General features: G+C 39.9%; 3 protein-coding genes across 3 annotated transcripts; all 3 read right to left on the bottom strand.

Moving 5' to 3' along the window:
- Positions 1 to 955: 955 nt before the first annotated feature.
- LOC307255467 (uncharacterized protein) lies at positions 956 to 9,614 on the bottom strand. Its single transcript, XM_080034151.1, has 2 exons — positions 7,912 to 9,614; positions 956 to 3,556 (listed from the first exon to the last, which is right to left on the bottom strand). The coding sequence occupies exons 1-2, from the start codon at positions 9,588 to 9,590 to the stop codon at positions 1,828 to 1,830; spliced, it is 3,408 nt and encodes a 1,135-aa protein (XP_079890277.1). The 5' UTR covers positions 9,591 to 9,614; the 3' UTR covers positions 956 to 1,827.
- Positions 9,615 to 12,823: 3,209 nt separating this feature from the next.
- LOC307255855 (tripartite motif-containing protein 16-like) lies at positions 12,824 to 15,752 on the bottom strand. Its single transcript, XM_080034661.1, has one exon. The coding sequence runs from the start codon at positions 15,744 to 15,746 to the stop codon at positions 14,079 to 14,081; it is 1,668 nt and encodes a 555-aa protein (XP_079890787.1). The 5' UTR covers positions 15,747 to 15,752; the 3' UTR covers positions 12,824 to 14,078.
- A 5,461-nt stretch (positions 15,753 to 21,213) lies between these two features.
- LOC307255853 (tripartite motif-containing protein 16-like) lies at positions 21,214 to 24,075 on the bottom strand (the record flags this gene model as incomplete). Its single annotated transcript, XM_080034659.1, has 1 exon — positions 21,214 to 24,075. One exon carries the CDS (start codon positions 24,073 to 24,075, stop codon positions 22,405 to 22,407), a length of 1,671 nt encoding a protein of 556 aa, XP_079890785.1. The 3' UTR covers positions 21,214 to 22,404.
- Between the last annotated feature and the right edge of the window lie 1,592 nt (positions 24,076 to 25,667).

Raw genomic sequence — 25,667 nt, 5'->3', positions numbered from 1 at the left:
GACCAGTACTTATTCTGTTCCTGTCCAGACATTATTAAACGTCCCCACAATGTGCCTTAAACCTGCAGTGTGTAATATGACATCTTCAAGAAAGTTCTACAAAGTTCTAAAATGCAACACTCCCTGGGTAACCCTAACCCTTTCGAATAATAACAGAAGCTACAGTGGCCTTCAAGGACAAGAACAATTCTAAATGTTAAACAATGCACCTGATGACATTCCAACTATGACACTTTCAAGATGGCGGCACTAGGCCTTGGTACAAAATATGCAGAAATATGGACATATATGAGACCCTTTCTATGGGAAAAAATAATAATTCAAACCATTTTTTTCAGCTATTATGGACTAAATTAAACGTATTTATGGATATTATAATTATTTTCTACAAAATCTGATGGGAAATATAACCCAATATTCTACACACTGCAGGTTTAATTATCTACACAACACAAAGCAGAGTCGAGTGGTTTGAAACATCTAGCTGCAGTAAAATGTAGTTGACAGACATCTGTAACATCCTCTCTATGCATGAAAAAAAATTAATCTATTTTTTTAAGCATACAATTTCAAGGACGTTTTTCACTGAAGCAATAGGCTATAAACGTTTAACAAACCAATTATTAGCATTTGACATAATATAAAAACTATACCAACATTACCATCAAACCCCCATGCATACACGAAAAAAGCTTTTAAATAGCTTAACACTTTAGAGACCAATATGAAAGGGTTCAACACGCACACACACACACACACATACACACACACACACACACACACACACACACACACACACACACACAATAATTATATCAGAAAATAATGTATATATACATTATTTTCTGATATAATTATTGTGTGTGTGTGTGTGTGTGTGTGTGACACAGACACACAAACCCAGTCTTGTTCGCATATATGCGAACAAGACTGGGTTTGTGTGTCTGGCCCTCGATTTTCCTGGCAATGGGAGGAGGATGATTTTTAATTAGGCAGATATTCCCAGAAACCTACAAGCAGATATTATTCTTATCTGAAAACGGAATGCGGGAGTCTCTTTTCTCCCTCCTTTCTCTAAGGACATTCACTCCTCCAATGCAGGACATTCACTCCTCCAATGCTTCCCCATTAACTCTCAACCACCGTGAACAAGAATATGTCATACATCTGTAGAGCTAAAATCCTTAGTAGGCAGTTTTACTCTTCAAGGCTAAGAGCAAAAACAAGTTTTTACAGTGTTGTTTAGAGTTCAATGTGAGGTGAACAGAATGTTTAGCATTAAAATGTTATAAAATCATAGGAAAACAGATTTTTCGCTGACAGTAGCAGTTAAGGGGATATTAACAATAAACAGTAAACATGTTTACAGTTCTTCTGTCTGTCAAAGTTCAAAATGTCAAAAAGCCACTTAGCAGAAATCAAACAAAACAAATTGATTTTAAATAAACAACTCATTTTGATTATTATTTCATTAATATTATTTACGTTTGTAGCCAAAAACTTGTATAACGCACCACACACCCAAAAGCATTTTGACACCTGCCACACATGACATCCACATCCACCTGACATGTATTTCGTACTTTAGACCCAATATCCTACTAAAATATTAAAACAAAATTAAACTAAACTAACTCTACATCAGTATATAAGTTGTATGTAAGATCAATAACAATCAAAGAACAGCAACATGCACCAATCAATGGTCCCGAACAGTAGCCCCATAGGTAGTCTTAGCAGTGACAAAGCAAACAGAAAATACTGAAGTGTCAACTATCTTGCACTTAGAATATCTATGTATATATGTTTTCTGTGAAGTTACTTTTTCTACTTCAGCTTACAGATCTCAGCAGTTCCAGTGGGGTGAAGACGAAATCCAGCATAGAGAGGCTGAGTGAATCTGGTCTGGACTCTGTGTAGGAGAGTCATGGTCATGGTTTTAGTGACGCTGTAGAAGGACAGAACACCTGCCCTGTGATCCAGGTACACTCCTACTCTGGAGGACCAAGGACCTGAGATGGGAGTTAGGATGCCGTTATGTTTGAATTCACATCGGGCTTTATAAACACCTAAGGCCCAAGACGTGTCATTCTCTCCAAATATTTCATTTACAGTGTCATTGTCTTTGTATGATACTACAACTAATAGTGCTGCCGTGCCTTTCTTCACCTCCCAGTAACAACAACCAGTCAGACTCTCTTTACTCAGGACCTGACACCTGTTGGTGAATCTGTCTGGGTGATTGGAATAGGGCTGTTTTTTTTTCATTGATGTTGCTTTTCTGTTTCCCTCAGATAATACCAGCTTTGTGTGCGCCGTGTTTGGATCCAGTGTGAAGTCACATGAATATTTTAAGAAGTCAGCTCTGGTCTTGGGCTCTGGTTGTGGCAGTAGAACCTTCACTTTGGTCATAGACCGTGTGTTGTTTCTCCACGTCCCTCTCAGAACGTCCTGCAGTAAATGTTTTGCTTCTGACACAGCCGCTGTCACGTCGCCAAAGTAGTTTAGAGCATGGATGCTGATGCTGGATGAGTGTGTAGCTTCACGGAGTGGTAACAGTGAGGGGTAGTTGTGTAGAAACAGGTTGTGATCCTCTGTGTGTGACAGCGTCTTCAGCTCAGCGTCTTTCCTCTTCAGCTCAGTGATCTCCTGCTCCAGCTTCTCCTGAAGATCTTTGACTCGCCTCACTTCAGTTTCCTGTTGGGATCTGAGCTGCTGCTTCACATCAGAGCTTCTTTTCTGGATGAGACGGATCAACTCAGTGAAGGTCTTCTCACTGTGCTCCACTGCTTTATCAGCAGCTCCATTGAAAGCCTCCACCTCCTGTTGAAGAACCTTCACATCTTTCTCTCCGTCCTTGATTCTCTGCTGGATGTTTAGTCGACTCACCTCAAGCTCTCTCTGCCTCTCAGTCCGTTCTGCTGCAGCTGACACTGTGTCGTGGCCTTTGTGTTCGTCCACAGAGCAGAGATAACAGATACACTGCTGATCAGTACGGCAGAACATCTTCATCACCTCATCATGACGAGAGCAGATTTTCTCTGGGAGCTTCTTGGAGGGGTCCACCAGCTTGTGTTTCTTAAAAGCAGGAGATTCATAGTGAGGCTGGAGGTGTTTCTCACAGTAAGAGACCATACAGACCAGACAAGACTTGAAGGCTTTCAGTTTTCTTCCAGTGCAGACATCACAGGCCACATCTTCAGGTCCAGCATAGCAGTGATCAGCAGGAGCAGCTTGGAGTCCAGTCTTCTTCATTTCCTCCACCAAGTCTGCTAACATGGTGTTTTTCAGCAGCACAGGCCTTGTTGTGAATGTGTGCCTACACTGAGGGCAGCTGTAGATTTGTTTTCGATCCTCTCCATTCCAGTGGCTGTTAATACAGTTCATACAGTAGCTGTGTCCACAGGCGACAGTCACCGGATCCCTCAGAAAATCCAGACAGATCGAACAGCAAATTATGTCCTGCTCGGGCTGAAATCCTGCCTGCGCCATTTCTCCTCTCTCTGTCAGTGACTGTCTGAGTTTCACTTCCTGAGAACTGCAGCTAGTTTGAACTCTGATCTGAACAACATGTGTTTGAGCCAATAATGGAGCCTGTCTGCTTGGTTCCACCCATGTTCAAACTTTATATCTAAAGGGGAGGGAACAAGGACACATATGGACAGAGGCTAGCAGGCTGTGTTTGAGAGCAGGAAGAAGAGGGAGGGCTATCAAGCATTGCACCATTCCAGGAACACAACTGTTTAACAATAGTTTAACACTAGTTTACAATAGAGCTAATTTCTTATTGATAGACCCTGTTCAATTCAGTCATTTGGCCTTGTAATAATTCAGCCTGAATAAAGAAACACAAACTATAATCCATCAGACTAACAAGAAGAGGGAGGGTTAGCAAGCTCTGAGTCATTCCAGGAAGCGGAGCGGTTTGAGGGTTTCAGCATCTGTTTTGTTTCTCACAATTCCCTGGTATATTTACATTGTGACAGGATGAACATGTGCTGACTAAATGTTCTTCCTAGTCTTTAAAAAAAGAGGGGATATTCAACCATTAATAGTAGGGGTGTCACGATTCTCCAGATCCTCGATTCAATTGGATTTTTGATTTTAAGGTCACAATTGGATTCTCTTTTTTTTATCCCAAAAGGATGTGCCATTTAAAAGTATTTATTACATGGCACTGATGAATCCTGTGTTCTGATTGGTCAATCATGGCATTCTACAGGTCTGTAGGAATTTTTTTTGATGGATCCCTTTCTGCCAGATCAATCTGCTCCTGACAGACGTCCACAAACAGTTAGGGCTACTACTCCTAAACAATGGAATACTTTTTCAACATGACTTTGCATGTATCAGGAGAGCAGAGAATTTCGTCATGGTTAATGTCTTAAAGGACTCCAGTCAAGAAAACATGAATAGGTTTGGCCGCATATTGACAGTAACCTAAGATGTTTAATTTGAAAAAGGTGTAACTAATAATAATAATAATTGATAGTATTTAATATAGCGCTTTTTTGGAGGTCACTCAGACACTTAACATCATACATATAGAAAAAGGGAAACCTATTTGTCTAGGATCATTGGTTTTATGCCATGATTACTAATTTAATTTTTTTATTCTTATTTCAAAAGATAGTAGGTAGGGGAGAACGGTGGAATCTGAGGCATCGGGTAATGTGAGCCACCCCCTGTATCTAGGCAACGGAAAACATTTGTGGTCATGTGAGATATATGTTTTCAAGCCCCTCTCATTTCCCCATGGCCCTCAAAGAGAGGACCTCATGGTGCTGTGGTAAGCATGTTTTTTTCACCAAAATAGGTATTTTGCATGTAAAAGTAAATTTTCTTGCTGTCAACTTAATCAACTGTTGTGCCAAAGCAAATGTATTCACGTAGAAAAACTTCTATCATACGTGTTGATGAACTACCAACATATAAAAACCATGTGATGATATTAGCTAAAGAGTAGCCTGAAATGCTAAGGGAGGTAGTTTTTTCTCAAATTGTGGTGGTGGGGGAAAGTGAGCCAAATGCTGTGGGGGAAAGTGAGGCACTGTTAAGTTTAGTCTTAAACATATTTTAATGTAATATTACATAACATATGTTTTAATGTCATACACATTGTAGAAAAGCCATCATGCCAAGGAAATACACCAGGAAGACGACCTGGGGCAACCACATGGAAAGAGCACCTTCTCATCTTTCCCTGTAACCTTCAGGGCTGGAATGTAGAGTAGGCCTAGTTGTAGAGTATGACAGGCTGATGTTATAATCCAGTTGGGTCTTCTCCTGTGTTCTGAGTCCCAGGCTGTTCTCGCTGGTTCTGATTTTCCTATGCTTTGACCCCCAGACACTAGCTGGCTCTAAGGGTCCTGTGTTCTGACCCCCAGACTGTGTTCTAATCTAACTGGTTCTATCTTTCATTTGAATCTTATTAAAACCTTTTGAATTATAATATGTTGTATTTGATTTTGTTCAAAGTTACTTTCAAGTGTTTAGAAAATTTGCTTTGCTTAATTGACCAAACTCCATCATTCTTTTACTAGTCCAACATTAGTTCTGGAATGTGTGGCTAGCTTTCAGGATTCTTACTGTTACAATATGTGTTGTTATGGTAGTTTCAGAGTGGAAAAAGTAAGTGGATCAGTTTACACCCAGCTGGTTCACCCCCTTGATTTTTCTGGTCTGTCTCAGTTTACCACACAGCTGGGGTAAAGTGAGCCACATGACAACTTTTTTTAAAACAATCATATTTTCACTGCCCTTTGTCTTGAAAAAATTCTGCTAATGCCGATTTCTAGGAAACATCCTGAATTAATGGGAAATGTGTAAATTTGAGTGATAAATCATTTAGCTCGCTTAGAGGGGAGCAAATGTAAAAAGTGGCTCAGATTACCCCGTTCTCCCCTACATGGTTTCATGAGAGATATAATCTCCATTCGGCTATTGTTTTTTAACAAACCAATGTATACACATTTCCATCCTTTTAACTGTAAAACAAGACTTTGAGGACTTTGCAGCTGTGTCTTGAATATCAAAAGTGTGTTTGATTGACAGCATAAAAATGTGTTGGCTGCAGAAAAGTAAAACACTGGAAGGAAATAAATCAATATATCTTAAACATCAAGTTGTGATTTTTATTAAGTAAACCCTTCACACAATATTTCTTTACTGTACATTTCAACATGACAGCAGGTTAAACCAAGCATAACAAGAACTATAATCATAGACTGTAAGCATATATGTATGAAAAAAGTATATATTCAATCTATCAAATCAGAAAAGCTAAAGTTTTACTCCACAATAATAGAAGTTATATATATTATATTAACAATAAACAGTAAACATGTTTACATTTCTTCTGTCTGTCAATGTTCAAAATGGCAAAAAACCACTAAACAGAAATCAAACAATACAAATGTTGATTTTAAATAAACAACCCTTTTTGATAAGTATTTAATTAACATTATTTAGGTTTGTAGCTAAAAATTTGTTAAAGCAACACACACCCAAAAGCATTTTGACACCTGCCACACATGACATCCACATCCACCTGACATGTGGGGTGGTCATCTTTAACATTTATGTGCTGAAATTTCTATTTGCATAAAAGCCAACTATGCTGATGTCGACATATACTACATGACCAAAAGTATGTGGACACCCAAACAAGATATGTGGACAACAAGAAGATGATGACACCCATATATAAGTGTTGAAAATGTCGTACTGCTCTAACAGCTTCAATTCTTTCCACTTTATGTTGGATCCCGGTTACAGGAATTTGCTCTCATTCAGAAACATTAGAGACGTCCAACACTGATGTCAGATTAATTTAAGGTCTTGCTTGCTGTCAGTTTTCCAGTTATCTAAGATACTTTGGATAAGGTTGAGGTATGAAAGACAGTCAAGTTATTCTTCAACAAACCTCTCTGTATGGATGTTTTTTTTTCTCATTTTAAAACAGATTGTCTTTTTCACACTGATACTACCGTCAAAAAATTCACTTTACTGGAATCAAGGGGCCAAGACCAAACGATGAAAAAAAGCACCACACAAAAAGTGCCAAGGGTGTCCACATACTTTTGGCCATATACTGCATTGTAAATGGCAGTAGAGCAGCCCTGAGTATGTGATTGTGGAATACACATGTAAAGACTGACCTCAAGTGGCAGACTTAATATCTGCAAAGAGCTGGCAGGGAGCTGGACAGAAGATATAACAGTTGAATTACAGAAGACAGCAATGCAATGATGATTATAATCTAAATTATAATTTAACTCCAGCTCAATGATTAAATACTATGCATGTTAACACCTTACCTTTAAACATATATGAAATAGTTAATCAAATTTACTCAAATATTGTACCCTAAAAAACCTGAGAAATTAGAATTTAAACAAAATACATTTCGTACTTAAGACCCAAAACCCTAATGAAATATGTTGACAAAACTTAAACTAAACTAAGTATGTTTATTAAGTGTATGTTAGACCAATAACAATCAAAGAACCGCAACTTAATGCGTCAGTATACCCACATTCTGAAAAACTACCGATTTATTTTTCCTCCAGTTGACAATTAAATTATACAATACCATTAAACCCGAAACGACATCCAGTATTTTTTCCCCCTTAGGTTTGGAAAATCTCTCTTGTAGCTTTTTCCTGGGTAAATCGTCATCCTGCAGGAATGATGCATTCTGCATTTCTTGTGTGTTTTGCAAACACTTAATAGTAGCTGCACAGTTAGTGTGAGCAATGACATGCATCATGGCAAAGCAAACAATAGATACCATGAGCCTTGGGTCCACTGAGTGGTAGAGTTAAGTTTGGTACGGATCGTTAACCCTAGATCTGGCTTGCGTTTCGACTGCCGGCAGTACCCTTAATTTGTAGTCCTAACTTTTTCTACTTGGACTTACAGATCTCAGCAGTGTTGCCATCAATGCCGTGAAGAAGAAATCCAGCATAGAGAGGCTGAGTGAATTCTGTCTGGACTCTGTGAAGGAGAGTCATGGTTTCAGAGATGCTGTAGAAGGACAGAACACCTGCACTGTGATCCAGGTACACTCCTACTCTGGAGGACCGAGGACCTGAGATGGGAGTTAGGATGCCGTTATGTTTGAAGTCATATCGGGCTTTATAAACACCTAAGGCCCAAGACTTGTCATTGTCTCCAAATCCTTTTTTTACAGTGTCATTGTCTTTGTATGATACTACAACTGATAGTCCTGCCTTGCCTTTCTCCACCTCCCAGTAACAACAACCAGTCACACTCTCTTTACTCAGGACCTGAATATGATCAGTGAATCTGTCTGTGAGCTCAGAATCAGAATCAGAACTATCAGAATGAGTTGGATTGTTACTCATTAATGTTACCTTTCTGTTCCTCCCAGATAATACCAGCTGTTTGTGTGATGTGCTTGGATCCAGTGTGATTTCACATGCATACCTCAAAAATCCAGCTCTCATGGTCTTAGGCTCTGGTTGTGACAGTAAAACATCCACTTCAGTCACTGAGATGTTTGTCCATGTCTCATTCAGAGTGTCCTGAAGTTCATCTTTGGCTTCATTCACAGCCGCTGTCATGTCATCAAAGTATCTCAGAGGACGGATGTTGATGCTGGATGAGTGTGTAGATTCACTGAGTGGTGGCAGTGAGCGGTAGTTGTGTAGGAACTGGTTGTGATCCTCTGTGAGTGACAGCGTCTTCAGCTCAGCGTCTTTCCTCTTCAGCTCAGTGATCTCCTGCTCCAGCTTCTCCTGAAGATCTTTGACTCGACTCACTTCAGTTTCCTGTTGGGATCTGAGCAGCTGCTTCACATCAGAGCTTTTTCTCTTGATGAGACGGACCAGCTCGGTGAAGGTCTTCTCACTGTGCTCCACTGCTTTATCAGCAGCTCCATTGATAGCCTCCACCTCCTGTTGAAGAACCTTCACATCTTTCTCTCCGTCCTGGATTCTCTGCTGGATGTTTTGTCGACTCACGTCAAGCTCTCTCTGCTTCCCAGTAAATTCTGCTGCAGCTGACACTGTGTCGTGGCCTTTGTGTTCGTCCACAGAGCAGAGATAACAGATAGACTGCTGATCAGTACGGCAGAACATCTTCATCACCTCATCATGACGAGAGCAGATGTTCTCCTGGAGCTTCTTGGATGGCTCCACCAGCTTGTGTTTTTTAAATGCAGGGGATTCATAATGAGGCTGGAGGTGTTTCTCACAGTAAGATACCATACAGACTAGACAGGACTTGATGGCCTTCAGTTTTTTCCCAGTGCAGTAATCACAAGCCACATCTTCAGGTCCAGCATAGCAGTGATCAGCAGGAGCAGCTTGGAGTCCAGTCTTCTTCAGTTCCTTCACTAAACCTGCTAAAATGGTGTTTTTCACCAGGACAGGCCTCTGGCTGAAGGTGTGCCTACACTGAGGGCAGCTGTAGATTTCCTTCTTATCCTCTTTATCCAAGTGGGTTTTGATACAGTTCATGCAGTAGCTGTGTCCACAGGGAATAGTCACCGGATCCTTCAGAAAATCCAGACAGATCGTACAACAAATAATATCCCGGTCGAGCTGAATTCCTTTCTGCGCCATTTCACCTCTCTGTGTCAGCGACTGTCTGAGTTTCACTTCCTGAGAACTGCAGCCAGTAACTCCGATCTGAACAACATGTGTTTGAGCCAATAATGGAGCCTGTCAGCTTGGTTCCACCCATGTTCAACCTTTATATCTAAAGGGGAGGGTTCAAGGACGTGTATGGACAGAGTGAAGCTGGCTGTTTGATAACAGGGAGAAGGGGGAGTGGTTATCAAGCTGTGAGTCATTCTTCAATAGCCTCGTTTGAGTAGGAGCTCTGGCTCAGACATGCGCAATTATGACGCTCGTCTTGCTGTGCTGTGCGCTCAGCAAGACGGCTCCTACTCAAACGAAGCTTTTCTTCGGTTTGAGAGATCCAGGGTGTGCTCTGTTCCTCACAATTCCCTAGTATATTGTCATTGTTAGAGCATGACAATCTGCGGACTCAAAGTCCTTTCTAGTCACAATACATTGAAATTAAACAAAGAGGAAATATTCAGTCGTTAAAGGAGTTGTTCCTTCTATCAAATGAAATGAACTGACTTTGGATCTAAGCCCTACATTAAATGCACTTATTGTCTACAATGGGAATCCACGGTTTATAATAAGGTTCACACAAGTGTACCTAGAATGACCAAACTATATAAAAACCAATGATTTTCAACTTAGTAATCATATCAGATTGTTGTCTAAATGTCTGGCTCAGCATCCCCTCCACCTGTGATAAGCACACCTTCAGATACTCCTGAATCTAACCGGTAGTTAGATTAAATGCCAAATTATCTCCCTGTCCAGCTGAACTTCTTTCTGCGTCATTTCACCTCTCAGTGTCAGCGACTGTCTGAGTTTCACTTGCTCAGAAATGCAACTAGTTTATACTCTGTTTATCTTCAAACTGTATATCCGAAGGGAGGGAACAAGGACATATGGAAAGAGTGGAGTTGACTGTCTTTGAGAGCAGGTAGTAGAAGGGAGGGGTTAACAAGCTTTACTTCATTCCTGGAGGAGTTGTTTGCCAGATTCAGGGTGTGTTTTGTTCCTCACATTTACCCGTTCTATTTACATCATGACATCATGACAATTTGCTGACTCACTGTCCTTTCTAGTCACAATACATATTGAAATCAAACAAGGAGAAAATACTCGTTAAAGGAGTTCTGCATTCTATGAAAAGAAAATTAACTGACATTGATACTAAGCCTTAAATAATTAAATTAAAGCTGTAATTGGCTCCAATGGAAATCCACAGTTGATCAAGTGTACCCAGTAAGAGAAAATAATTAAGAATAATATATATTCAACTCTATTTAAACAACTCTTACCAACAAATATTTATTAATATTGTTTACCTTTTTACAAAAACATTGTTAAGTACATCACACAGCCATAGGTATGTCGACCCCTTTGCACATTACATTCACGCGCGATGGTCATCTGAAACATTTATTCATTTCTATTTGCATAAAAGCCAACTATGCTGATGTCGACTCGACATAGACTATATGGCTAAAAGAATGTGGACACCCTATCAAGGGGATTTTCTCACATTCAGACAAATTGGAGAAGTCCGATTGGGATGTTGGATGATTTGAGGTAATTTAACTTCAAGTTACTACTGTCAACAATTCACTAAACTGGAACCAAGGGGTTTTAATTCAAACCATGAAAAAGAGCAACACACCAAAATGCCAGTGGTGTCCACCTACTTTTGGCCATATACTGCATTGTAAATGGCAGTAAAGCAGCCCTGAGTATGTGATAGTGGAATTCACATGTAACGACTGACCTCATGTGGTGGACTGAAAATCTGCAAAGAGCTGACAGAGCAGGATAGAAGATAGCAGTTGAATGAAAACCACATTAGACATCAACGCAATGATTATTATTTACTAAATTGTGATTTAAGTTCCAGCTAGACTGATTCAATACTATGCATACTAACAACTCACCTGACAACATGAAAAAGGTCAACTCAAGTACTGTACCTTACAAAACCTGAGAAATGGGCATTCAAACAGAGTATATTTCGTACTTTAGACCCAAATTCCTAATAAAATATTAACTAACTCTACATCAGTACATAAGGATGTCAGATCAATAACAATCGAAGAACAGCAACTTTTATGAATCATTCAACGTTCCCAATTTTTTTTTTTCAGTTTTTGACATTTAAATAATACAATGCTATTACCAAACATGAAACAACATCCAATGAAATAAAAAATGTTTTACAGGTTGAAACATTTATATTGTAGCATTTCCCTTGGAAAATCCTCATCCTGCAGAAATGATGCTTTCTGCATTTCTAGTGTGCAACAACTTAACAGTAGCTGCAGAGTTAGTGTACGTGACAGGCATCATGGCAAAATAAACAGAACATACGCCAAAGTGTCAACTACTCTTGCACTTAGAATGATCAATGTTTGCTGTGGACTTACTTTTTCTACTGAAGCTTACAGATCTCAGCAGTGTTTCCATCGGGACCGTTAAGAAGAAATCCTGCATACAGAGGCTGAGTGAATGTGGTCTGGACTCTGTGGAGGAGAGTCATCTCCATGGTTTCAGAGATGCTGTAGAAGGACAGAATACCTGCACTGTGATCCAGGTACACTCCTAATCTGGAGGACCGAGGACCTGAGACGGCAGTTGTGATATTGTTATTCTTAAAATCATATCGACCTTTGAAAAAACCTAATGCCCAAGATTTGTCATTCTCTCCAAATATTTAATTTACAGTGTCATTGTCTTTGTGTGATATTCCGACTGATAGTCCTGCATTGCCTTTCTCCACCTCCCAGTAACAACAACCAGCCAGACTGTCTGTACTCAGGACCTGATCAATAATAATAATTGATAGTATTTAATATAGCGCTTTTTTGGAGGTCACTCAGACACTTAACATCATACATATAGAAAAAGGGAAACCTATTTGTCTAGGATCATTGGTTTTATGCCATGATTACTCATTTAATTTTTTTATTCTTATTTCAAAAGATAGTAGGTACATGGTTTCGTGAGTGATGTAATCTCCATTAGGCTATTGTTTTTTAACAAACCAATGTATACACATTTCCCTCCTTTTAACTGTAAAACAAGACTTTGAGGACTGAAGCTTTGTCTTAAATATCAAAAGTTTGTTTGATTGACAGCATAAAAATGTGTTGGCTGCAGAAAAGTAAAACACTGGAACATTTTAGGAGAGAAAGAAAGGAAATAATCCAATATCTCTTAAACATCAAGGTGTGATTTTTATTAAGTAAGCCCTTCCCACAATCTATACTGTACATTTCAACATGAGAGCAGGTTAAACCAAGCATAACAAGAACTATAAGCATAGACTGTAAGCATATGTGCATATGGAAACATTTTTATAATTTAAATCTGTCAAATCAGAAAGCAAAAGTTCTACTCCACAATAATAGAAAATATAATCATTCTTAACTGTTACATCAGTAGCAGTTAAGGGGATATTAACAATAAACAGTAAACATGTTTACATTTCTTCTGTCTGTCAAAGTTCAAAATGTCAAAAAGCCACTTAGCAGAAATCAAACAAAACAAATATTGATTTTAAATAAACAACTCCTTTTGATTATTATTTCATTAACATTATTTACGTTTGTAGCCAAAAACTTGTATAACGCACCACACACCCAAAAGCATTTTGACACCTGCCACACATGACATCCACATCCACCTGACATGTGGGGTGGTCATCTTAAACATTTATGTGCTAAAATTTCTATTTGCATAAAAGCCAACTATGCTGATGTCGACATATACTACATGACCAAAAGTATGTGGACACCCAAACAAGATATGTGTTTTTTTTCTCATTTGAAAACAGATTGTCTTTTTCACACTGATACTACCGTCAAAAATTCACTTAACTGGAATCAAGGGGCCAAGACCAAACAATGACAAAAAGCACCACACAAAAAGTGCCAAGGGTGTCCACCTACTTTTGGCCATATAGTGCATTGTAAATGGCAGTAAAGCAGCCCTGAGTATGTGATTGTGGAATACACATGTAAAGACTGACCTCAAGTGGCGGACTTAATATCTGCAAAAAGCTGGGAGCAGGATAGAAGACAACAGTTGAATTACACATTGAAAAAAAACATAAATGCAACGATGCTTATTATCTAAATTATAATTTAACTCCAGCTCAACTGTTAACATACTATGCATGCTTACACCTTACCTTTAAACATATAAAAAATAGTTAATCAAATTTACTCAAATATTGTACCCTAAAAGATCTGAGGAATGAGCATTTAAACAAAATATATTTCGTACTTTAGACCCAATATCCTACTAAAATATTAAAACAAAATTAAACTAAACTAACTCTACATCAGAACAATCATTCAATGAAATAAAGTTTTTTTTTACAGGTTGAAACGTTTATCCTGTAGCTTTTTCCTGGGAAAATCCTCATCCTGCAGGAATGATGCATTCTGCATTTCATCGTGCAAAAACATGTTTGCTGTGGAGTTAGTTTTTCTAAAGCTTACAGATCTCAGCAGTGTTTCCATCGGGACCGTTAAGAAGAAATCCAGCATAGAGCGGCTGAGTGAATGTGGTCTGGACTCTGTGGAGGAGAGTCATCTCCATGGTTTCAGAGATGCTGTAGAAGGACAGAATACCTGCACTGTGATACAGGTACACTCCTACTCTGGAGGACTTAGGACCTGAGACGGGAGTTTTGATATCGTTATTTTTAAAATCATATCGACCTTTGTAAAAACCTAGTGCCCAAGACTTGTCATTCCCTCCAAATATTTCATTTACAGTGTCATTGTCTTTGTGTGATATTCCGACTGATAGTCCTGCATTGCCTTTCTCCACCTCCCAGTAACAACAACCAGTCAGACTCTCTTTACTCAGGACCTGAAACCTGTTGGTGAATCTGTCTGGGTGATCGGAATAGGGCTGGTCTTCTCTGATTAATGTTACTTTTCTGTTTCCCTCAGATAATACCAGCTTTGTGTGTGCCGTGTTTGGATCCAGTGTGAAGTCACATGAATATTTTAAGAAGTCAGCTCTGGTCTTGGGCTCTGGTTGTGGCAGTAGAACCTCCACTTTGGTCATAGGCCGTGTGTTGTTTCTCCACGTCCCTCTCAGAACGTCCTGCAGTAAATTTTTGGCTTCTGACACAGCCGCTGTCACGTCGCCAAAGAAGTTTAGAGCATGGATGCTGATGCTGGATGAGTGTGTAGCTTCACTGAGTGGTGGCAGGGAGGGGTAGTTGTGGAGAAACTGGTTGTGATCTTCTGTGAGTGACAGCGTCTTCAGCTCAGCGTCATTCCTCTTCAGCTCAGTGATCTCCTGCTCCAGCTTCTCCTGAAGATCTTTGACTCGACTCACTTCAGTCTCTTGTTGGGATCTGAGCTGCTGAATCACATCAGAACTTCTTTGCAGGATGAGACAGATCAGCTCGGTGAAGGTCTTCTCACTGTGCTCCACTGCTTTATCAGCAGAGCCATTGATAGCGTCCAACTCCTGTTGAAGAACCTTCACATTTTTCTCTCCGTCCTGGATTCTCTGCTGGATGTTTTGTCGACTCACATCGAGCTCTTTCTGCCTCTCAGTCCGTTCTGCTGCAGCTGACACTGTGTCGTGGCCTTTGTGTTCATCCACAGAGCAGAGATAACAGATACACTGCTGATCAGTACGGCAGAACATCTTCATCACCTCATCATGACGAGAGCAGATGTTCTCCTGGAGCTTCTTGGAGGGGTCCACCAACTTGTGTTTTTTAAATGCAGGGGATTCATAGTGAGGCTGAAGGTGATTATCACAGTAAGAGACCATACAGACCAGACATGACTTGAGGGCTTTCAGTTTTCTCCCAGTGCAGAAATCACAGGCCACATCTTCAGGTCCAGCATAGCAGAGATCAACAGGAGCAGCTTGGAGTCCAGTCTTCTTCATTTCCTCCACCAAGTCTGCTAACATGGTGTTTTTCAACAGCACAGGCCTTGTTGTGAATGTGTGCCTACACTGAGGGCAGCTGTAGATTTCCTTCTCATCCTCTTTATCCCAGTGGGTGTTAATACAGTCCATGCAGTAGCTGTGTCCACAGGCGACAGTCACCGGATCCCTCAGAAAATCCAGACATATCGAACAGCAAATTATGTCTCGGTCGAGCTGAACTCCTTTCTGCGCCATTTCACCTCTCAGTCAGTGACTGTCTGAGTTTCACTTCCTGAGAACTGCAACTAATTTGAGCTCTGATCTGAACAACATGTGTTTGAGCCAATAATGGGGCTAGTCAGCTTGGTTCCACCCATGTTCAAACTTTATATCTAAAGGGGAGGGTCCAAGGACATATATGGACAGAGTGGAGCCGGCTGTGTTTGATAACAGGAAGAAGGGAGAGTGGTTATCAAGCTGCGAGTCATTCTTCGGTTTGAGAGATTCAGGGTGTGCTCTGTTGCTCACAATTCCCCAGTATATCTACATTGTTACAGCATGACAATTAGCTGACTCACGGTCTTTTCAAGTCAAAATACATATTGAAATCACACAAAGAGGAATTATTCAGTCATTAAAGGAGTTGTCCCTTCTACTGAACTAAAATTAACTGACTTTGAAACTAAGCCCTACATTAAATGCACTTATTGTCTACAATGGGAATCTATGGTTTATCATAAGGATCACACAAGTGTACCTAGTATGAGAAAATTATCTAAATTAATAATATTTAACTTAGTAATCATATCAGATTTTTGGCTAAATGTCTGGGTCAGCACCACCTCCACCTGTGATAAGCACACCCTCAGATACTCCTGAATCTAACCGGTAGTTAGATTAAATGCCAAATTATCTCCCTGTCCAGCTGAACTTCTTTCTGCGTCATTTCACCTCTCAGTGTCAGCGACTGTCGGAGTTCCACTTGCTCAGAAATGCAACTAGCTTAAACCGTGTTAATCTTTCAACTGTAGATGTGAAGGGGAGGGAACAAGGACATATATGGACAGAGTGGAGTTGACTGTCTTTGAGAGCAGGTAGTAGAAGGGAGGGGTTAACAAGCTTTACTTCATTCCAGGAGGAGTGGTTTGCCAGATTCAGGGTGTGATTTGTTCCTCACATTTACCCGTTCTATTTACATCATGACATCATGACAATGTGCTGACTCACTGTCCTTTCTAGTCACAATACATATTGAAATCAAACAAAGAGAAAATACTCGTTAAAGGAGTTCTGCATTCTATGAAAAGAAAATTAACTGACATTGAAACTAAGCCTTAAATAATTAAATTAAAGCTGTAATTGGCTCCAATGGAAATCCACAGTTGATCAAGTGTACCCAGTATGAGAAAATTATTAAGAATAATATATATTCAACTCTATTTAAACAACTCTTACCAACAAATATTTATTAATATTGTTTACCTTTCAGGGCTCAACAATAAGGATTGCCCGACGTCCCGGGGCAAGTAAAATGCCATGTCGGGCCAGTAACTATGACAACTGGCATGCCCGACCGGGCAACCAGGAGGTTCCGCTGAAATTCTTAAATAATAAAAAAAAAAATCATATTTCTTATTTAATTTTTTTGAATCGCCAAATACAAGTTATCTATCTATGGTCTATTTTCATATTTAACTGGTGCTAATTATTACATTAACGCTAATTTTTGTGCGCGTAGTGTCTGCAACGTTGCATCTCTCCTCTCCTCTCTGCTCCGTTTTGTGAAGGGGGGGCGGGGCTCCACTGCCGATACACACACACATACACACGCAGACTCGGCACAACACCGGTGAGCACACACACACCCAGAAGAGAACTACACGCAGTAGGTTGGTGTGACAGAAAGTCCAAAAGCCAACGAGTACATTATAAATGGAGTGAAGTCGACCCCGACCGTCTGAAAAGCAGCGAAAATATCCGCGTTTTTTAAATGCATTATGCACCCAACGTGAATCTAGTAGTAGTGAGGATGCTAACGTTAGCTCTGCTGCTAGCCTAGTAGCATAGCAGTTAATGTGCAGTTCAACACAAACATCAGCAACAGTTATCAGAGGAACATCTTTACAGCCTGCATAGATCTCAATAAATGGCCCAGAGGTGTCTGACTTCACATACCATGAGACAGTGGAAGCTTAAAAGTAAGCTACTGGAAAAGTGTTCAAAACAGCCTGCCCTGAGCCAAATTTTGAGATTTTGAATCAAATCAAAATCACTCATACACACATTAAAATAATAGCCTATAGTAGAAAAAAAATATTAAAACGGATTGTTGTAGGCCTAAAAAAATGTTTGCAGAAAGAAGTTTTAAAGAATTGCTGTTGTAAAAGGAATAAAGTAAAACAAATAAAAATAAGTGCTGTTAAAGTTCTTTACATGATTTTTGTTTGTATAAAACATGTCTTGTTTGCAGTTATTGTAGGTTTAGAAACAAAAAAATGACAAATGTTCCAACTCAAATAATATTTGAATAATAGCCTCCACTTTCAGTATGACCCTTAACTCATCTATAATACTGTCCATGATTTGTTTATACATTGTCAATAAAGAGCAAATATAACAATTATTTGAACACGCCTAATAGAAAAAAAAATTGTATAGGGGCCAGTAAAAATTTACTTCGGGCAAGTAGAATTCAGACCCACTTGCCCGACCGGGCAAGTGAAAAAAAACCTTAGCGTTGAGCCCTTTACAAAAACATTGTTAAGTACATCACACAGCCATAGGTATGTTGACCCCTTTGCACATTACATTCACGCGCGATGGTCATCTGAAACATTTATTCATTTCTATTTGCATAAAAGCCAACTATGCTGATGTCGACTCGACATAGACTATATGGCTAAAAGAATGTGGACACCCTATCAAGGGGATTTTCTCACATTTAGACAAATTGGAGAAGTCCGATTGGGATGTTGGATGATTTAAGGTAATTTAACTTCAAGTTCAAGTTCTACCTCACCAAACTGGGGAAAAACCCTTTCTGTATGGATGTGTTTTTTCCCCCCGAGGGAACACTGACATGTTCACACTAGTGCCTTTTGCCTGTTCCGTGCTCAGCACGATTCAGCACGATTCCCCCCCCTCCCCACTCCCCCCGCTGGCCTGTGCTCACACTGCTCGTGGCCCTAGTGTGATTGGCCCCTAAGTGCCCTTTCCACACTGTTACTGTCAACAATTCACTAAACTGGAACCAATAATACAAACCATGAAAAAGTGCAACACACCATAATGCCAGAGGTGTCCACCTACTTTTGGCCATATACTGCATTGTAAATGGCAGTAGAGCAGCCCTGAGTATGTGATAGTGGAATTCACATGTAAAGACTGACCTCATGTGGCGGATGGAAAATCTGCAAAGAGCTGACAGAGCAGGATAGAAGATAGCAGTTGAATGAAAACCACATTAGACATCAACGCAACAATTATTGTTTACTAAATTGTGATTTAAGTTTGAGCTAGACTGATTCAATAATATGCATGCTAACAACTCACATTACAACATGAAATTAGTCAAATTGACTCAAGTATTGTACCCTAAAAAACCTGAGAAATGGGCATTCAAAAAGAGTATATTTCGTACTTTAGACCCAAATTCCTAATAAAATATTAACTAACTCTACATCAGTACATAAGGTGAATGTCAGATCAATAACAATCAAAGAACAGCAACTTTATGAATCAATCAACGTTCCCAATTTTTTTTTTCAGTTTTTGACATTTAAATAATACAATGCCATTACCAAACATGAAACAGCATCCAGTGAAATAAAAACATTTTTACAGGTTGAAACATTTCTATTGTAGCTTTTCCCTTGGAAAATCCTCATCCTGCAGAAATGATGCATTCTGCATTTCTAGTGTGCAACAACTTAACAGTAGCTGCAGAGTTAGTGTAAGTGACAGGCATCATGGCAAAGTGCACTGAAGTGTCAACTACTCTTGCACTTAGAATTATCAATGTTTGCTGTGGAGTTACTTTTTCTACTGAGGCTTACAGATCTCAGCAGTGTTTCCATCAGGGCCGTTAAGAAGAAATCCTGCAAACAGAGGCTGAGGGGCCACTCACACTAGGGCCGCGGCCCCGTGCCAAAGCTTATTAGCATACTAAAGTCTAGAACGTTTGGCCTAGTGTGACCACGCCATCCGTATTCCAGCACGGAACAGCCCCTTGGCCACGGCCACCTGGGAGAGGTGTGCCGTGGCCAAAGTACAGATGCTAATGAGATGACACGTGCACAAGCAAGCGCACAGGCGGCGTTCCTGACGTGAATTTATTAAGGATGCATTGTCCGTTAACGTCCGCTGCCTTACTAGTCGGCACCAGAATTGCCCACCACTTGGACTTGTAGCTATAATGTGTGAGAATTAACGTGTGTGTAGGCCTAGGTGTGGGCTAATAAAAGAGGGAGAGAGCTAATTAGGTCGGCTCAGAAAGCACAGCAAAAAGGTTTTCGTGTTTACTCACGTTCGTCAGATGATTTTTTTTTCTTTTTCCTCCCGACAGCTGTCATAACTGCATTTACGCATGGCGGTGGAGACGCACCCAAAACAACACACCGCGGCCCGGTGATAAGGAAACAGTATAGTCTACACTAAGGTTTAACAAGAAACTTTATAAAGACACTTAAAAAAACGATCTCTGCCCATACAAAAAGTTCTGACTTGGATTTGATGGAGCGATCGATGTGTACAAAACCATCCGGATACATATGGTCTGATGACGGGCCGTTATATTAATAATAAACAGCGTGCTGCACAAATATGAGACTGTCCACCGCGACCTATTACGTCAAGGCTACATTCTAAAAAAAAACAATAGCTTAAGGATTCTCGTTGCTCTAATGTGGAAGTGGAATATTTGATGCAAATTTGAGTGAACATGGTCTGGACTGTGTGGAGTTGAGTCATCTCCATGGTTTTAGAGATGCTGTAGAAGGACAGAATACCTGCACTATGATCCAGGTACACTCCTAATCTGGAGGACCGAGGACCTGGGATGGCAGTTGTGATATTGTTATTCTTAAAATCATATCGACCTTTGTAAAAACCTAATGCCCAAGATTTGTCATTCCCTCCAAATATTTCATTTACAGTGTCATTGTCTTTGTGTGATATTCCGACTGATAGTCCTGCATTGCCTTTCTCCACCTCCCAGTAACAACAACCAGCCAGACTGTCTGTACTCAGGACCTGATCAATAATAATAATTGATAGTATTTGATATAGCGCTTTTTTGGAGGTCACTCAGACACTTAATATCATACATATAGAAAAAGAGAAACCTATTTGTCTAGGATCATTGGTTTTATGCCATGATTACTCATTTAATTTTTTTATTCTTATTTCAAAAGATAGTAGGTACATGGTTTCGTGAGTGATGTAATCTCCATTAGGCTATTGTTTTTTAACAAACCAATGTATACACATTTCCATCCTTTTAACTGTAAAACAAGACTTTGAGGACTGAAGCTTTGTCTTAAATATCACATCATTGTTTGATTGACAGCATAAAAATGTGTTGGCTGCAGAAAAGTAAAACACTGGAACATTTTAGGAGAGAAAGAAAGGAAATAATCCAATATCTCTTAAACATCAAGGTGTGATTTTTATTAAGTAAGCCCTTCCCACAATATATACTGTACATTTCAACATGAGAGCAGGTTAAACCAAGCATAACAAGAACTATAAGCATAGACTGTAAGCATATGTGCATATGGAACATTTTTTATAATTTAAATCTGTCAAATCAGAAAGCAAAAGTTCTACTGATCAATAATAGAAAATATAATAATTCTTAACTGTTACATCAGTAGCAGTTAAGAGGATATTAACAATAAACATGTTGACATTTCTTCTGTCTGTCAAAGTTCAAAATGTCAAAAAGCAACTTAACAGAAATCAAACAAAACAAATATTGATTTTAAATAAACAACTCCTTTTGATTATTATTTCATTAACATTATTTACGTTTGTAGCCAAAAATTTGTATAACGCACCACACACCCAAAAGCATTTTGACACCTGCCACACATGACATCCACATCCACCTGACATGTGGGGTGGTCATCTTTAACATTTATGTGCTGAAATTTCTATTTGCATAAAAGCCAACTATGCTGATGTCGACATATACTACATGACCAAAAGTATGTGGACACCCAAACAAGATATGTGTTTTTTTTCTCATTTGAAAACAGATTGTCTTTTTCACACTGATACTACCGTCAAAAATTCACTTAACTGGAATCAAGGGGCCAAGACCAAACAATGACAAAAAGCACCACACAAAAAGTGCCAAGGGTGTCCACATACTTTTGGCCATATACTGCATTGTAAATGGTAGTAAAGCAGCCCTGAGTATGTGATTGTGGAATACACATGTAAAGACTGACCTCAAGTGGCAGACCTATCTGCAAAAAGCTGGGAGCAGGATAGAAGACAACAGTTGAATTACACATTGAAAAAAAACATAAATGCAACGATGCTTATTATCTAAATTATAATTTAACTCCAGCTCAACTGTTAACATACTATGCATGCTTACACCTTACCTTTAAACATATAAAAAATAGTTAATCAAATTTACTCAAATATTGTACCCTAAAAGATCTGAGGAATGAGCATTTAAACAAAATATATTTCGTACTTTAGACCCAATATCCTACTAAAATATTAAAACAAAATTAAACTAAACTAACTCTACATCAGAACAATCATTCAATGAAATAACGTTTTTTTTTACAGGTTGAAACGTTTATCCTGTAGCGTTTTCCTGGGAAAATCCTCATCCTGCAGGAATGATGCATTCTGCATTTCATCGTGCAAAAACATGTTTGCTGTGGAGTTAGTTTTTCTAAAGCTTACAGATCTCAGCAGTGTTTCCATCGGGACCGTTAAGAAGAAATCCAGCATACAGAGGCTGAGTGAATGTGGTCTGGACTCTGTGGAGGAGAGTCATCTCCATGGTTTCAGAGATGCTGTAGAAGGACAGAATACCTGCACTGTGATCCAGGTACACTCCTACTCTGGAGGACTTAGGACCTGAGACGGGAGTTTTGATATCGTTATTTTTAAAATCATACCGACCTTTGTAAAAACCTAATGCCCAAGATTTGTCATTCCCTCCAAATATTTCATTTACAGTGTCATTGTCTTTGTATGATACTGCTACTGATAGTCCTGCATTGCCTTTCTCCACCTCCCAGTAACAATAACCAGTCAGACTCTCTTTACTCAGGACCTGACACCTGTTGGTGAATCTGTCTGGGTGATCGGAATAGGGCTGGTCTTCTCTCGTTACTGTTGCTTTTCTGTTTTCCTCAGATAATAACAGCCTTGTGTGCGCCGTGTTTGGATCCAGTGTGATTTCATGTGAATATTTTAAGAAGTCAGCTCTGGTCTTGGGCTCTGGTTGTGGCAGTAGAACCTTCACTTCGGTCATAGGCCGTGTGTTATTTCTCCATGTCCCTCTCAGAACGTCCTGCAGTACATTTTTGGCTTCTGACACAGCCGCTGTCACGTCGCCAAAGTAATTTAGAGCATGGATGCTGATGCTGGATGAGTGTGTAGCTTCACTGAGTGGTGGCAGTGGCAGTGGGCGGTAGTTGTGTAGAAACTGGTTGTGATCCTCTGTGAGTGACAGCGTCTTCAGCTCATCGTCTTTCCTCTTCAGCTCAGTGATCTCCTGCTCCAGCTTCTCCTGAAGATCTTTGACTCGACTCACTTCAGTCTCTTGTTGGGATCTGACCTGCTGAATCACAGAACTTCTTTGCAGGATGAGACAGATCAGCTCGGTGAAGGTCTTCTCACTGTGCTCCACTGCTTTATCAGCAGAGCCATTGATAGCGTCCAACTCCTGTTGAAGAACCTTCACATTTTTCTCTCCGTCCTGGATTCTCTGCTGGATGTTTTGTCGACTCACATCGAGCTCTTTCTGCCTCTCAGTCCTTTCTGCTGCAGCTGACACTGTGTCGTGGCCTTTATGTTCATCCACAGAGCAGAGATAACAGATACACTGCTGATCAGTACGGCAGAACATCTTCATCACCTCATCATGACGAGAGCAGAGGTTCTCCTGGAGCTTCTTGGAGGGCTCCACCAGCTTGTGTTTCTTAAAAGCAGGAGATTCATAGTGAGGCTGGAGGTGTTTCTCACAGTAAGATATCATACAGACCAGACAGGACTTAAGGGCTTTCAGTTTTCTCCCAGTGCAGAAATCACAGGCCACATCTTCAGGTCCAGCATAGCAGAAATCAACAGGAGCAGCTTGGAGTCCAGTCGTCTTCATTTCCTCCACCAAGTCTGCTAACATGGTGTTTTTCAACAGCACAGGCCTTGTTGTGAATGTGTGCCTACACTGAGGGCAGCTGTAGATTTCCTTCTCATCCTCTTTATCCCAGTGGGTGTTAATACAGTTCATACAGTAGCTGTGTCCACAGGCGACAGTCACCGGATCCTTCAGAAAATCCAGACATATCGAACAGCAAATTATGTCTCGGTCGAGCTGAACTCCTTTCTGCGCCATTTCACCTCTCAGTCAGTGACTGTCTGAGTTTCACTTCCTGAGAACTGCAGGTAGTTTGAACTCTGATCTGAACAACATGTGTTTGAGCCAATAATGGGGCCAGTCAGCTTGGTTCCACCCATCCTCTCAAACTTTATATCTAAAGGGGAGGGTTCAAAGACATATATGGACAGAGTGGAGCCGGCTGTGTTTGATAACAGGGAGAAGGGGGAGTGGTTATCAAGCTGCGAGTCATTCTTCGGTTTGAAAGATTCAGGGTGTGCTCTGTTGCTCACAATTCCCCAGTATATCTACATTGTTACAGCATGACAATTAGCTGACTCACGGTCTTTTCAAGTCAAAATACATATTGAAATCACACAAAGAGGAATTATTCAGTCATTAAAGGAGTTGTCCCTTCTACTGAACTAAAATTAACTGACTTTGGAACTAAGCCCTACATTAAATGCACTTATTGTCTACAATGGGAATCTATGGTTTATCATAAGGATCACACAAGTGTACCTAGTATGAGAAAATTATCTAAATTAATAATATTTAACTTAGTAATCATATCAGATTTTTGGCTAAATGTCTGGGTCAGCACCACCTCCACCTGTGATAAGCACACCCTCAGATACTCCTGAATCTAACCGGTAGTTAGATTAAGGGCCAAATTAGCTCCCTGTCCAACTGAACTTCTTTCTGCGTCATTTCACCTCTCAGTGTCAGCGACTGTCTGAGTTTCACTTGCTCAGAAATGCAACTTGTTTGTACTCTGTTAATCTTCAAACTGTAGATGTGAAGGGGAGGGAACAATGACATATATGGACAGAGTGGAGTTGACTGTCTTTGAGAGCAGGTAGTAATAGGAGGGGTTAACACGCTTTACGTCATTCCAGGAGGAGTTGTTTGCCAGATTCAGGGTGTGTTTTCTTCCTCACATTTACCTGTTCTATTTACACCATGACATCATGACAATTTGCTGACTCACTGTCCTTTCTAGTCACAAATCCTATTGAAATCAAACAGAGGACAAAATCGTTAAAGGAGTTCTGCATTCAATCAAAAGAAAATGTACTGACATTGAAACTAAGCCTTAAATGCTGTAATAGGCTGCAATGGAAATCCACAGTTGATCAAGTGTACCTAGTATGAGAATTTTTTTTAAATAATATATATTCAACCTAAGTTGCTTTATTTGTCAATTAACACAAGGCGTCATTGAAATTTGTCTTTGCACATATCCCCTCTCAAGACACAACACTCCATCGATGTGACGTCACTTCTGGTGCGCACTGGATTGTGGGCCAGGTTGCACAATGTGATCATGAGCAAAAACCAACACCTGACCAACATCAGGCTGTTGTAGAACATTGGTATTAATCGGTGTCACTTATGGCTCCATAATATCAACAAGCTTGAAAATCCATTGACTTCACAGTTACCTCTTGTTGCCACTTGGAGCCGCCAGTGTCCCATTTCTTAGATGATGCCGCATCAAGGGGCTTGTTACAGACATTCTGAGACAGTAGCAAAAATAAACATTTCAAATGGTAAATGTGACAGTTTATTTTCAGTGGACACTTAAGTGCATTTACTCAATGACTGTG

Source organism: Ammodytes marinus (assembly GCF_949987685.1).
Source record: "Ammodytes marinus genome assembly, chromosome: 9".
Classification (NCBI taxonomy): Eukaryota; Metazoa; Chordata; class Actinopteri; order Uranoscopiformes; family Ammodytidae; genus Ammodytes; species Ammodytes marinus.
This window is presented reverse-complemented; position numbering and strand designations above follow the sequence as displayed.